General features: G+C 42.3%; 1 protein-coding gene across 9 annotated transcripts in view; it reads left to right on the top strand.

Annotated features, from left to right (window-relative positions):
• The window catches only part of agtpbp1 (ATP/GTP binding carboxypeptidase 1), a 254,072-nt gene that overhangs the window by 89,285 nt on the left and 148,903 nt on the right, over positions 1-15,884 (top strand). For all 9 annotated transcript variants that reach the window (XM_073071166.1, XM_073071108.1, XM_073071156.1 and 6 more), the window contains one exon: positions 2,679-2,742. In XM_073071166.1, coding sequence (XP_072927267.1) covers positions 2,679-2,742 — 64 coding nt within the window. The remainder of the gene's footprint in view (positions 1-2,678; positions 2,743-15,884) is intronic.

The raw sequence follows: 15,884 nt of genomic DNA, 5'->3' as shown, positions 1-15,884 counted from the left end.
CATAGTTCTATTAGTTTTAAATTTGTTATGGAAAGGGACATCTGGTCCACAAGTTAAACTACTAAATTAGGATAAGGAAAGTTTTGTTGGTATCTGACAGGAGCTTGCAAAAGTTTATTGGAGTAGGTTGTTTGAAAGCAAATTGCAAGTGGGAGGCTTTTAAAAGTAAGATATCAAGAGTTCAGGAGCTTCATGTTTCTGTTGTAGTTAATGACAAAGCTGGCAGGAGTAGGGAACCAAGGACAAAAGATATTAAACCTTTGGTCAGGGAAAAGAAGGAGACATGGATCAGATACAGGCAGCTGCAATGAAGTGAATTCCTGGAGGAGTACAAGAGATGCAGAAGTATATTCAAGAAGGAAGTCAGAAGGGTAGAAAGGGGCCATAAGATAACTTTTAATATGAATATTAAGGAGAATCCAAAGCAATTCTACATGTAAGTATGTTAAGGGAAAAGGAGCATCTAAAGAGCGAATATAATCCTTTGACTAAAGATGGCTGAAGTTATAGAAATGTTGAACAAGTTGGACTTTCTTCATTGGAGAGTAGGAGAGGATAGAATGATCCTATGGAGGTGTATAAAATCATGGGAAGCATAGATGCAGGCAATACTGGCAGTCTTGTTTGGCAGGGTTGAGGAATAAAGAAGAATATGGAGTAGGTTTAGGGTGAGAAGGGGGAGATTACAGGAACTGAAAGGCAAGTTTTTCACCCAGAAGGTGTTCAGTGCATGGAAGTGGCTGAGGTAGGTGCAATAGCAACATTTAAAAGGTACTTGGACAAGTACATTGATAGCAAAGGCTGAGAGGGACAAATGGGACTGGTTTAGATGGGAATCTTGGCCAGCATGAGCCATTGGGCCAAAGGGCCCTTTTCTGTGCTGTATCAGTCTATGCCATGTTGCATGTTTGTGTCAATTGTGTATCCTGTATACATCACTTTGAAGCTGATTGATTCCTATTCATAACTCACCTTCCCATGTTCTGTATTGTCAGCAATTATCAGTACACCACACCACACTTTTTCATGTATGTCGATCTTTCTGAAACCCCACTAATAAAAGCTTCCAACGTGTAAAAGGTCTATATATTAATTTGTTTCCCATCTTTTAATCAATTTTCAAACCATTATATTTTACCTCAATCTTGACAGCCCTGTTTAATATCAATATTTTTCACATCTTTTGAAAATACAAGACTACTATATTAACCAACTTGGCATTATTTGCCTGATAATTAGTTCCTCAATCAAATATTTTTTTCTAATATTTATTCTCTATCAGCCATGGGTAAATTTTTTTTTGTTGAATTTTTATCTTCAATGGAATGTCTGTTACTTGAAAAATATTAAATGTTCCTTATTCTTATTTTTTTTGCAGATTTTTAAAACTAATTTCCCAATATTCTTTAGCTGTCTGATCCTCTATACACCTATTTTGGATAATTTTTGGTTTTAAATTGTGCCACTCGGTATTGGATTCTGTCATATTTCATAAGATCCTTGTATATGATATATTAATCCTCCTCACTTATTACTCAAGACTAAGTTTAAAATGACATATTGCTTTAAGAAGCTGCCTCAATCATTCTATGAAATCATCCTTCAGGCTTTTTCAGATTGATTGGGCCAGTTGCTCTACAGATTTAAAATTAATTGTATTTTTTTTGCTGCATAAACTTTTTCCTGATGTGGTAAGATTGCCTATAAGTTGCCATGAGCAGTGTTTTTAATAATTTTGTCAGTTCTTGTCTCTGTTAAATTGAGTCTAATTACTTTCACTAAGCAAAATCATTCCTCAATACTGCTTTTACTGTCAACGTTGCCCCTACCATTCCTGTTTCTGTTTTCTTCCTGTCCCTTCAAAAGTAAAATACTTCTGGATATTTTGAATTAAACCTTGGTTCCAGTGGCAATTTCAGTCTGAAATGTTCGGACTGCTAAAACAGGGTATCTGTTTACTATCTCATTAAATGCTGAACCAAGCAAGATCTCCTTTAGTGTCAACCTGGCAACTAAAAACGTGTATTCAAGTTCTGATTGAGACTTTGCTCTGTAACTATGCATTTTCCTTTCAATATAATAATAATAATAATACAATAATTGATCTTAAATCTGGAATGTCTTTCTCAATGGATTAATGACTGGAGAGAGCTGTGCAGTCAAAGTATATGAAAGGGAGATAGCAACTTCAAATGCGTCTAACAGGAGAGGGTGAGAAAGACTACAGGATCGAGACAGTCCCTAAAATGACTTACACTCACTGTGCCAGCCAACCTTGAGCCCTACCTGCCAGCACAGAAATTTCTTAATCTCTCTGTGTCATTATTTTAACCCTGTTTTTATATTGCTCTTTTTAACTTACTTCCTAGACCAGGGATTTCAATATCTTATTATCTTACGGGGATTAGTGTCCCAATCCATTTAATAATGTTCCTGTGAGGAACCTTGGGACATTTATGCTATACAATTCTCCATGAAATAAATTATTAAAAAATCTTAACTCCACTTTTTTTTTACAAAATAGTGTTCTCCCATGGAACTATTAGAGTTAAATACAATTATGTCATGACTGGTCTTTTATAGCATACTTAAGAATTCTTCTAAAAATAAAAGAAACTGCTGATACACAGTTTGATGCTTTTGACTGATGGTGAAGAAAACTTAAATTTGTTTTACAGAACACTCGTGACCTGCAAATTACATTGAATATTCTCAACATACTTAATGAATTGGTTTCAGTGGGTGAGTGTGTACAAGAACATATTTTTTGTTTTTGAATTTAAGTTGTCCTCATGTGATGCCATTTTTACCTGGATGTTAAAAGTGTCTGGGAAAGGGAGCTTGTTCAGTAAAATATTACTTTACAATGATTCCAGATATACAGGTGTCCCTCGCTTTACGAATGTTCGCTTTACGCCACTTCAGTTTTACAGACCTACATTAGTAACCTGTTTTCGCATTACAAGGAGGGTTTTTGCTTTTATGAAAATTTTTCCCATATAAAATAATGGCAGCTCTTATACATGGAGAGCAGGGGTGGGTCTATTGTCATACACAAAATGCTGGAGGAGCTCAGCAAGCCAGGCAGCATCTATGAAAAAAAAAGTACAGTCGATGTTTCAGGTCGAGACCCTTCAGCAGGACTGGAGAAAAAAAGATGAGTAGATTTAAAAGGTGGGGGAATGGAGAGAGAAACAAGGTGATAGGAGAAACCGGGAGGGGGAGGGTTGAAATAAAGAGCTGGGAAGTTAATTGGTGAAGTAGTGGAAAGGGGGAGTCTGATAGAAGAGAACAGAAGACCATGCAAGAAAGAAAAGGGGGAGGAGCACCAGAGGGAGGCGATGGGCAGGCATGGAGATAAGGTGAGAGAGGGAAAAGAGTATGAGGAATGGTGAAGGGCGTGTGGGCCTTTACCGGAAGTTTGAGAAATCAATGTTCATGCCATCAGGTTGGTAGCTACCCAGAGGGAATATAAGGAGGTGTTTCTCCAACTTGAGTGTGGCCTCATTGCAACAGTAGAGGAGGCCATGGATTGACATGGGAATGGGAAGTGTAATTAAGGTGGGTGGCCGCTGGGAAATCCTGCTTCTTCTGATAGGCAGAGTGTAACTGCTTGGTGAAATTGTCTCCCAATCTATGTCAGGTCTCACCGATTTACAGAAGGCCACACCGGGAGCACCCAATACAGTATATGACCCCAACAGATGAAGTGTCACCTCACCTGGAAGGACTTATTGGGACCCTGAATGGTAGTGAGGGAGGAGGTGTAGCACTTGTTCCACTTGCAAGGACAAGTGTCAGTTGTAAGATCAGTGAGGAGGGATGAATGGACAAGTGAGTCGCGTAGGAAAACTGAAAGTGGGGTGGGGGTGGGGGGGAGGGGGAAGATGTGTCTGGTGGTGGGATCCGGAGAATTATGTTGCTGGATGCGGAGGCTGGTGGGGTGGTAGGTGAGGACAGGAGGAACCCTATCCCTGGTAGGATGGCGTGAGGATGGGATAAAAACAGATGTTCGTGAAATGGAAGAGATGCGGTTGAGGGCAGTGTTGTTGGTGGAGGAAGGGAAGGCCCTTTCTTTGAAAAAGGAGGACATTTCCTTCGTCTGGAATGAAAAGCCTCATTCTGAGAGCGGATGCAGCACAGACAGAGGAATTGAGAGTAGGGGATGGCATTTTTACAAGTAATGGAGTGGGAAGAGGTAATGGGGTGAGAGATCTTGAAAATAAATAAATATGCAATACATATCAAGAACATGAGTTGAGGAGTCCTTGAAAATGAGTCCATAGGTTGTGGGAACAGTTCAGTGATGGGGCGAGTGATGTTGAATGAAGTTATCCCACTGGTTCAGGAGCCTGATGGTTGAGGGGTTATAACTGTTCCTGAACCTAAACCAGTATGAACTCTTTAGGAACAATAATAAATAAACAGTATATTCCAAATAAAATAACAACAGAGTTTGGATTATTTTTTTCCTTTTCCACCTCATTTGCTTTGCTACCTAAAGACAATTTTGAAATATCAAAAATCTGAAGCATTCTAAAAACTCCTAATGCCACCTAGTGTTTAAAAGCAGCAAATTCATCATCTGAAAAGAAGTTACGTAATCTACTGTTCACAAATTTACACTGAAGTGAATAATATTCTCAGTGAAAGAAAAAAAAATTAAAATAACTTATTGGAAGTTACTTTTATCGTCAACTGAAAAATATTGAAGAGTTTTGAATTGTAAGCATCAGTTTTAATTAATGAATAAATGAGTCTAACATAGGCCAATGGGATCAGGACAGATAAGGATCACTGTTTGTATGGACAGTGCAACCCGTTTCAGTGCTATATGATGAATAATTCTATGAAAGTCTGAAAATATATATTTTTTGCATTTTTATTCTGTTTTTAAACGACCCTCTCCCAATAACTGTTTAGAAATTGGGTTTGGTTTTCCTTGCAAGTTCCTGCTCGTCCGGATTTCATTTCTAGTCTTGTGATATAAATAGCCCCCGTCATCTATCCCTCCTGATTGGTTAGTCCTCATCCAATATAGGTTCCGCTGCCCCACTTTGTTTACAGTCGAATTCCAGTTCTTACTTGGAGCGAGACCTTCATCTTTGTTAAAATTCTTTCCCTCTAGTTTTATTTCAATGGCTTCCTTCACCAGGTGGTCCCAAAACCCATTGGTGTGGGACAGTAGTTTTGTGCTGTCGAAGTCAATCCTATGGCTGTTGTGAATGCAATATTCAGCTACCACCGATTTCTCTAAGTAACCCAAATGGATACCTCTCCTGTGCTCCTAAATGCAGGTTTCTACCTTGTTCGTCCGATATACCCTGCTCCGTATTCATAGGGAATCCTGTAAAAGCCAGCTGCCTTGAGTCCCAGGTCATCTTTAACCCACATAAGCTGTAATTTAAGCTTCTTTACAGGTTTGTGAGATGGTATAACTCTGGGTGTGTATGTATAACAGGGAAGTTACTAACATGGGTGGAGCATTGGCTGATCGGCAGAAAACAGAGAGTGGGAATAAAGGGATCCTATTCTGGCTGGCTGCCAATTAACAGTGGAGTTCCACAGTGGTCAGTATTGGAACTGCTGCTTTTTGCAATGAATGTCAATGATTTGGACTATGGGATTAATGGATTTGTGGCTAAATTTGCCGATGATACAAAGATAGGTGGAGGAACAAGTAGTGTTGAGGAAACGGAGCCTGAAGCAAGACTTAAATAGTTTAGAGGAATGGGCAAAGAAGTGGCAAATGAAATGCAATGTTGGAAACTGTATGTTCATGCACTTTGGTGGAAGAAATAAACAGGCAGACTATTATTTAGATGGTGAGAGAATTCAAAATGCAGAGATGCAAAGGGACTTGGGAGTCATTGTGCAGGATACCCTAAAGGTTAACCTCCAGGTTGTATTAGTGGTGAAAAAGGCGAATGCAATGTTAGCATTTATTTCTAGAGGTATAGAATAGAATATAAGAGCAGGGATGTGATGTTGAAGCTCTATAAGGCAGTGGTGAGAGCACACTTGGAGTATTGTATTGTGTGCAGATTTGGGCTCCTTATTTTAGAAAGGATATACACCCTATCCGTGTTATATGTGTCTTCAGATAATGTGGATTCACAGTTATGGGAAGAGCCTATTTCTACCAACTTCTCCTTACATGTGTCCAAAACTCACAGTTATGCGAGGAACACTGCTTTCCCGCCAATACAAGTCACGTGTGCACGCCTCAGTCTCACTCCCGCCAGTCTCGCATTGGTTTTGGCAATGTGTGGACGTGTGATCTTGTGCTCTTAAACTTCTGTTTTCTGCAATGCAGTGATTTTGTGCTTGAAATATTTAACTATGCTTCCTAAGCGTCCGATGTCAAGTCCTGGGCCATCAGCCAAGCGGCAGAGAACCACTTTAACACTTGAAAAAAAAGTTGGAAATTATAAACAGGGCGTGTTAGGTTAAGGTATCCACATTCAAGGTGTATTTTTTACGGCAAGCTATCTCTCAGATGCTGCAAGCAACAGATGATTTTGAAAACCCTGTGAGTTTACCAACGGTGAGGGAATGGTGGAAGTCCTTCAACATCAGACATGCCATCAACAACATTGATGAATCCTGGAAAGAGGTCAGGTCTTCCATTCTCAATGAAGCATGGAAATCAATTTGGGTGGAGTGTGTGCACACTCTCAAGGGGTTTCCTGCCTTCACTGCAGCTCTCCAGGATTGTGTGGCCTTGGGCTGTAAAATTGGTGGGGAAGGATTCTCAGATCTCGAGACTGCTGACATGGTAGAACTCCTGGATTCTCATGCTGAAGAATTAAGTGTGGATGACCTGCGTTTAACTCAGACTGATGGTGATAACGATGAAGAAGAAAGTGTCGAGTTGCAGGGGAAGAATTTTATGATGAAGCAACTGGCAGAATTTTTTAAGGCTGTGGAACACTTGGCACAAATGGCGATGGCCGTCGACCCAAGTTTAGAACGGAGTCAGCATTTCAGACACTCCCTGCAGTCGAGTCTTCTTCCCTACAAGCAAATTTATGCTGAAAAACAAAAATGCTGCCAAGCAAACAACCCTCACCACTTTCTTCAAACTGGTGTCATCTCCTGCTGCCAGCAGTACTGAGAGTTCTGTGAGTCTTCCTTCACTCCTTGATGATCCTGATGACACACAACCATCCACCTCATCCATGTAAAGCTGCCTGACACCACAACAACCTCTCATTTCCCGGAGTGAACACACCTGCCACTGTTGGTGAATGCTCTACACCCTAGTATGTTAACTTTCTATGATTTATTACATTGAATTTTACCTTAAATTGATGAAATATAATACAAATGTTGCTTTGTGGTACTGCTTTTGTGTCGTATCGGTATGAAAATGTGAATAAATTACAGATAAAACATAGTTAGGAAGCCCTCCAGAACGCATCCCTATTTCCTCCATTTAAATAATTATTCACATTATGCGTCGACTGCAAGGTACGTATCCCCCACATATAACAAGGATAGAGTGTACCGACATTGGAGAAGGTTCTGAGAAGATTCACAAGAATGATTCTGGGAGTGAAAGGGTTACTCTATGAGGAATGTCTGACAGCTCTTGGGCTGTATTCCCTGGAGTTCAGGAGAATGAGGGCGGATCTCATAGAAACATTCCAAATATTAAAAGGCCTGAACAGATGAGATATGGCATAGTTATTTCCCATGGTAGGGGATTCTAGGACAAGCGGGCACAACTTCATGATTGAAAGACATCCACTTAGGACAGAGATGCTGAGGGATTACTTTAGTCAGATGGTGGTAAATTTGTGAAATTTATTGCCAGGAGCGACTATGGAGGCCAAGTTATTGGGTGCATTTAAGGCAGAGATAGATAGGTTCTTGATTAGCCAGGGCATCAAGGGATATGGGGAGAGGCAGGTGAGTAGGGATGACTGGATGAATTGGATCTGCCATGACTGAATGGTGGAGCAGACTCGATGGGCCGAATGACCTACTTCTGCTCCTATATCTTACGGCTTATTTAAAAAAAATAAACAGAGTAGACATAATCCATAATGAAGATAAGTTTGTCATCGAAACATAAGTTAAAATCGATATCTGTATCTGGCTGGAAACCCGAGAATAGTTTATTCATCATATATGCCAGGAAAACACAATCCTTTTTCATCAGTTATAATTGTTGAGGATGTGCAAGGTCACTGATGATTCTGAATAAACTCCAGACCTACCTTGGGTATTCTTTCAGGAGGACCTTGCAAGAGAAACTAAACCTAATTGGGAGATGGTAGCTTAAACAATGGAATTAAAATCACAGAAAAATTATATTTTCAGACTTTCATAGAATCATTCAATCATAAAGCACAGAAACAGGTTGCATTGTCCATTCAAACAATGATGCGTATCTGGGCTAATCTCATTGGCCTATTTTAGACTCATATCCAAATGTTCCTTTTTAAGCACCTGTACAAAAGCCTTTTAATTATTTTAACAGTATCAGTCTCTACCACCTCCATTCCAGTTATTGGTCACCCTGTGTCAGAAAACTTCCTTGGATATTCTTTAAAGTTCTTCCCATAATAACCCTACACCTGTGATCCGTAATTTTCAACTTTACTACGCTGGGGAAAGGACTTCAGACTTCTATCCTATGCTGCTGATAATATTAAGAAAATCCGTAAGGTCATCACTCAGCCTGCTATGTGCCAGTGAGAGTAAACCTAGCCTAAACCTAAACGAATGAGCTTAGAGCGTGAATCAGTACTTGGAGCTATGATGTTGTGGCCATTACAGAGACTTGGATGGCTCAGGGGCAGTAATGGCTACTTAGAGTGCCAGGCTTTAGATGTTTTAGAAAGGACAGGGAGGGGGCAAAAGAGGTAATGGGGCATGGAACTGTTGATCAGAGATAGTGTCACAGTTGCAGAAAAAGTGGAAGTCGTGGAGGGATTGTCTACTGAGTCTCTGTGGGTGTAAGTTAGAAACAGGAAAGGGTCAGTAACTCTACTGGATGTCTTTTTATTGTTACGTACCCCGTAACTGGGTCACTTACCAGCAAAGATAGAGAGGTCTGTTGAAGTCTGATGGTACTATTTTTAATAGTATTAATTGATAAAAATACACAAAATAATATCAAGGCAAACTTACAGATAATATACGTCGTCAATACTAAATCTAAAAGCGCGGGTCTAATAGTAATCAATAAGAAATAGCTCTATCGTTGTCTAGGGGATAATGTATTGTCCGATGGAAATATAAAAGTCACTCAGTTCATTCAAGCTGCAGCTTTTGGGTTGGAGAGAAAGACGGGTTAAAACATGCCCATTCCTTTTATGATGTCAATCCTTCGAGAGTCGTTGGGAGTTGATTTCCCCGTTGTTAGCTAAAAACCGTTCTGCTGTGGTACAGGGCCCACCGATTCCGGGGCAAACGGAAAAGGACGCACGTGGCCTTCCACTGGTTTTTGCTATTACGGGATCGTTAGCGTTTCTTCTGGTGCGTCTGAGGGGCTGTTCCCACAGACCCTCTTTTTATCCTGACTCACAGGGTCTCAGGTGTCAATCAGGTTGGGATGATGCAATCCCTCCACCAACCTCCCCCTCGGTTCATTGCCTGGGGCTTCGATGCATAGTACAGGATGCAATACACAAGTCCGAATCCTAGAGACAATAGCCGGTATCAATGGGTCCGCCTTTCGGAGGCCAGGACACATTCCAACTCTTTGTGGATTCTGCATGTCTTTCTCTCATTTCCTGGGTCTCCTGAACTGACTTAATAGTGATCTTGCTATTCTCACAAAGGAGGGGGGCTACCCCGCACCCTTCGGCCCCTCAGAGCTGTGGCACATTCGTAACATTATAGACCACCTAATAGTAACAGGAACATAGAGGAGCAGATAGGGAAGACAGATGCTGGAAAGGTGTAATAATAACAAGGTTGTCGTGGTGGGAGATTTTAATTTCCCAAATATTGATTGGCATCTCCCTAGAGCGAGGGGTTTAGATAGGGTAAAGTTTGTTAGGTGTGTTCAGGAAGGTTCCCTGACAGTATGTAGATAAGCCTACAAGAGGAGAGGCTGTACTTGATCTGGCATTGGAAAATGGACCTGGGTAGGAGTCAGGTCTCTCAGTGGGAGAGCATTTTGGAGATAGTGATCACAATTCTATCTCATTTTCCATAGCATTGGAGAGGGATAGGAACAAACAATTTAGGAAAGTACTTAATTGGAGTAAGGGGAAATATGAAGCTATCAGGCAAGAACTTGGAAACATAAATTGGGAACAGATGTTCTCAGGGAAATGTATAGCAGAAATGTGGCAAATGTTCAGGGGATATTTTTGTGGCGTTCTGCATAGGTACGTTCCAGTGAGACCAGGAAAGGATGGTAGGGTACAGGAATCATGGTTTACAAAGGCTGTTGAAAATCTAGTCAAGAAGAAAAGAGAAGCTTATGAAAGGTTCAAAAAACTAGGTAATGATAGAGATCTAGAAGATTATAAGGCTAGCAGGAAGGAGCTTAAGAATGAAATTAGGAGAGCCAGAAGAGGCCATGAGAAGGCCTTGGCGAGCAGGATTAAGGAAAACCCCAAGATATTCTACAAGTATGTGACGAGCAAGAGGATAAACAAGAGAAAATAGGATCAAAAGTGTGACAGTGGAAAAGTGTATATGGGACCGGAGGAGATAGCAGAGATACTTAATGAATACTTTGCTTCAGTATTCACTACGGAAAAGGATCTTGGTGATTGTAGAGATGACTTACAGCAGATTGAAAAGCTTGAACATATAGACATTAAGAAAGAATATATGCTGGAGCTTTTGGAAAGCATCAAGTTGGATAAGTGTCCGGAACTGGATGAGGTGTACCCCAGACTACTGTGGGAGGTGAGGGAGCAGATTGCTGAGCCTCTGGTGATGATCTTTGCATTGTCAATGGGGATTGTCTGGAGGATTGGAGGGTTGCAGATGTCCCTTATTCAAGAAAGGGAATAGAGATAGCCCAGGAAATTATAGACCCAGTGAGTCTTACTTCAGTGGTTGGTAAGTTGATGGAAAAGATCCTGAGAGGCAGGATTTATGAGCATTTGAAGAGGCATAGTATGATTAGGAATAGTTAGCATGGCTTTTTCAAAGGCAGGTCGTGCCTTATGAGCTTGATAGAATTTTTTGAACATGTGACTAGACATGTTAATGAAAGTAGAGCAGTAGATGTAGTGGATATGGATTTCAGCAAGCCATTTGATAAGATACCCCATGCAAGTAAGAGAAAGTAAGGAAGCATGGGATCCAAGAAGACCTTGCTTTGTGGATCCAGAATCGGCTTGCTCACAGAAGGCAAAGAGTGGTTGTAGATGGGTCATATTCTGCATGGAGGTCGGTGACCAGTGGTGTGCTGCAGGGATCTGTTCTCGGACCCCTTCTCTTTGTGATTTTTATAAATGACCTGGATGAGGTAGTGGAGGGATGGGTTAATAAATTTGTTGATGACACAAAGGTTGGGGGTGTTGTAGATTGTGTGGAGGGCTGTCAGAGATTACAGTGGGACATCGATAGGATGCAAAACTGGGCTGAGAAGTGGCAGATGGAGTTCAGCCCAGGTAAGTGTGAGGTGGATCATTTTGGTAGGTCAAATATAATGGCAAAATAAGATTCTTGGCATTGTGGAGGATAAGAGGGATCTTGGGGTCCAAGTCCATCAGACACTTAAAGCTGCTGCGCAGGTTGACTGTGGTTAAGAAGGCATACGATGCATTGGCCTTCATCAATCGTGGAATTGAATTTAGGGGCCGAGAGGTAATATTGCAGCTATATAGGACCCTGATCAGACCCCACTTGGAATACTGTGCTCAGTTCTGGTTGCCTCACTACAGGAATGATGTGGAAGCCATAGAAAGGCTACAGAGGGGATTTACAAGAATGTTGCCCGGATTGGGGAGCATGCCTTATGAAAATGGGTTGAGTAAACTCGGCCTTTTCTCCTTGGAGCGACGGAGGATGAGAGGTGACCTGATAGAGGTGTAAAAGATGATGAGAGGCATTGATCGTGTGGATAGTCAGAGGCTTTTTCCCAGGGCTGAAATGGTTGCCACAAGAGGACACAGGTTTAAAGTACTGGGGAGTAGGTACAGAGATGTCAGGGCTAAGTTTTTTACTCAGAGAGTGGTGAGTGCGTGGAATGGGCTGCCGGCAACGGTGGTGGAGGCGGATACGATAGGGTCTTTTAAGAGACTTTTGGATAGGTACATGGATCTTAGGAAAAGACAGTGCTACAGGTAAGCCTAGTAATTTCTAAGGTAGTGACATGTTCGGCACAACTTTGTGGGTCGAAGGGCCTGTATTGTGCTGTAGGTTTTCTATGTTTCTGTGACCCTGGTCAGGCCCCACTTGGAATACTGTGCTCAGTTCTGGTCACCTCACTACAGGAAGAATATGGAAACTATAGAAAGGGTGCAGAGGAGATCTACAAGGATACAGTTGTCTTTTGGAAGGAGACAGCGAGGCTTTGAGAGGAAGTGTGGCGGCGGCCATTTTCAAATTGCTTCTCAGATCGGAGTTCTGAGAGGCGGGACTGCGCAGGCGCGTGAAGGAGGCCTGGGAAGGATGGAAGATATAAAAAGAACACAGCCTTAAGCAGTGGGCAGCTTCGTTTGTGGGCAGCGGAGTGAGCCGGGAGCAGAGTGTAGGGCTTGGGCTCAGAGGGCACAGTAGGCTTATCTTTTAGTTCTCCTTGTTATTTTTAGTTATTCGGGAAGTATGAGTGTGAGGGCAGCTTGTTGTTCTCGGTGTCGGATGTGGGAGATCCTGGAGTCTCCGAGCCTCCTGGACGTCCACATCTGCGCCAGGTGCGCCGAACTGCAGCTCCTGAGGGACCGAGTTAGGGAACTGGAGCTGCAGCTCGATTACCTTTGCCTGGTCAGGGAGAGTGAGGAGGTGATAGAGAGGAGTTACAGGCAGGTGGTCACTCCGGGGCCACGGGAGGCAGATAGGTGGGTCACGGTCAGGAAGGGGAAGAGGCAGGTACTAGAGAGTACCCCAGTGGCTGTACCCCTTGACAATAAGTACTCATGTTTGAGTACTGTTGGGGGGGACAGCCTACCTGGAGGAAGTGACAGTGGCCGGGCCTCCGGCACAGAGGACGGCCCTGTAGCTCACAAGAGTAGGGATAGAAGAAAGAGGACCATAGTAATAGGGGACTCGATAGTCAGGGGTTCAGACAGGCGGTTCTGTGGAGGTGATCAGGAGTCCCGGATGGTAGTTTGCCTCCCTGGTGCCAGGGTTCGGGACGTTTCTGATCGCGTCCAAGATATCCTGAAGTGGGAGGGTGAGGAGCCAGAGGTCGTGGTACATGTAGGTACCAATGACATAGGTAGGAAAGGGGAAGAGGTCCTGAAACGAGAGTATAGGGAGTTGGGAAGGCAGTTAAGAAGAAGGACCGCAAAGGTAGTAATCTCGGGATTACTGCCTGTGCCACGCGACAGTGAGAGTAAGAATGGAATTAGGTGGAGGATGAATGCGTGGCTGAGGGATTGGAGCAGGGGGCAGGGATTCAAGTTTCTGGATCATTGGGACCTCTTCTGGGGCAGGCGTGACCTGTTCAAGAAGGACGGGTTACACTTGAATCCTGGGGGGACCAATATCCTAGCGGGGAGGTTTGCTAGGGCTACAGGGCAGACTTTAAACTAGTAAGATTGGGGGGGCGGGAATCAATTTGAGGAAACTATGGGAGAGGAGGTTAGTTCACCAGTAGAGCAGGTAAATAGACAGTGTGTGAGGGAGGAAAGGCAGGTGATGGAGAAGGGTTGCGCTCAGCCCGAAGATGTAGGGGAGAAGAAAGATAAGGATAATAAATTTGAATGCATTGTTAGGGATGAAAAGAGAGGAGGAGGTGGAGAGTATCTTAAATGTATCTATTTTAATGCTAGGAGCATTGTAAGAAAGATGGATGAGCTTAAAGCATGGATTGATACCTGGAATTATGATGTTGTAGCTATTAGTGAAACATGGTTGCAGGAAGGGTGTGATTGGCAGCTAAATATTCCTGGATTTAGTTGCTTCAGGTGTGATAGAGTAGGAGGGGCCAGAGGAGGAAGTGTTGCATTGCTTGTCCGAGAAAATCTTATGACGGTGCTTTGGAAGGATAGATTAGAGAGCTCCTCTAGGGAGGCTATTTGGGTGGAATTGAGGAATGGGAAAGGTGTAGTAACACTGATAGGAGTGTATTATAGGCCACCTAATGGGGAGCGTGAGTTGGAAGAGCAAATGTGTAAGGAGATAGCAGATATTTGTAGTAAACACAAGGTGGTGATTGTGGGAGATTTTAATTTTCCACACATAGATTGGGAAGCTCATTCTGTAAAAGGGCTGGATGGTTTAGAGTTTGTGAAATGTGTGCAGGATAGTTTTTTGCAACAATACATAGAAGTACCGACTAGAGATGGGGCAGTGTTGGATCTCCTGTTAGGGAATGCGATAGGTCAGCTGACAGATATATGTGTTGGGGATCACTTCGGGTCCAGTGATCACAATAGCATTAGCTTCAATATAATTATGGAGAAGGACAGGACTGGACCTAGAGTTGAGATTTTTGATTGGAGAAAGGCTAACTTTGAGGAGATGCGAAGGGATTTAGAGAGAGTGGATTGGGTCAAGTTGTTTTATGGGAAGGATGTAATAGAGAAATGGAGGTCATTTAAGGGTGAAATTATGAGGGTACAGAATCTTTATGTTCCTGTTAGGTTGAAAGGAAAGGTTAAAGGTTTGAAAGCCCCATGGTTTTCAAGGGATATTAGAAACTTGGTTCAGAAAAAGAGGGATGTCTACAATAGATATAGGCAGCATGGAGTAAAGGAATTGCTCGAGGAATATAAAGAATGTAAAAGGAATCTTAAGAAAGAGATTAGAAAAGCTAAAAGAAGATACGAGTTTGGTTTGGCAAATAAGGTGGAAGTAAATCCGAAAGGTTTCTACAGTTATATTAAAAGCAAGAGGATAGTGAGGGATAAAATTGGTCCCTTAGAGAATCAGGGTGGTCAGCTATGTGTGGAGCCGAGGGAGATGGGAGAGATTTTGAACGATTTCTTCTCTTCGGTATTCACTAAGGAGAAGGATATTGAATTGTGTAAGGTGTGGGAAACAAGTAAGGAAGTTATGGAACCTATGACAATTAAAGAGGTGGAAGTACTGGCGCTTTTAAGAAATTTAAAAGTGGATAAATCTCCGGGTCCTGACAGGATATTCCCCAGGACCTTGAGGGAAGTTTGTGTAGAGATAGCAGGAGCTCTGACGGAGATCTTTCAGATGTCATTAGAAACGGGGATTGTGCCGGAGGATTGGCGTATTGCTCATGTGGTTCCATTGTTTAAAAAGGGTTCTAGAAGTAAGCCTAGCAATTATAGATAATGGAAAGTATTCTTAGGGATAGTATTTATAATTATCTGGATAGACAGGATCTGATTAGGAGTAGCCAGCATGGATTTGTGCGTGGAAGGTCATATTTGACAAACCTTATTGAATTTTTTGAAGAAGTTACGAGGAATGTTGACGAGGGTAAGGCAGTGGATGTAGTCTATATGGACTTCAGCAAGGCCTTTGACAAAGTTCCACATGGAAGGTTAGTTAAGAAGGTTCAGTCGTTAGGTATTAATGCTGGAGTAATAAAATGGATTCAACAGTGGCTAGATGGGAGATGCCAGAGAGTAGTGGTGGATAATTGTTTATCGGGATGGAGGCTGGTGACTAACGGGGTGCCTCAGGGATCTGTTTTGGGCCCAATGTTGTTTGTAATATACATAAATGATCTGGATGATGGGGTGGTAAATTGGATTAGTAAGTATGCCGATGATACTAAGGTAGGAGGTGTTGTGGATAATGAGGTGGGTTTTCAAAGCTTG

Source organism: Hemitrygon akajei, chromosome 2, assembly GCF_048418815.1.
Source record: "Hemitrygon akajei chromosome 2, sHemAka1.3, whole genome shotgun sequence".
In the NCBI taxonomy this organism is placed as follows: Eukaryota; Metazoa; Chordata; class Chondrichthyes; order Myliobatiformes; family Dasyatidae; genus Hemitrygon; species Hemitrygon akajei.
Note: the sequence above shows the minus strand (reverse complement) of the source record. Positions and strands in the feature narration are given on the sequence as shown.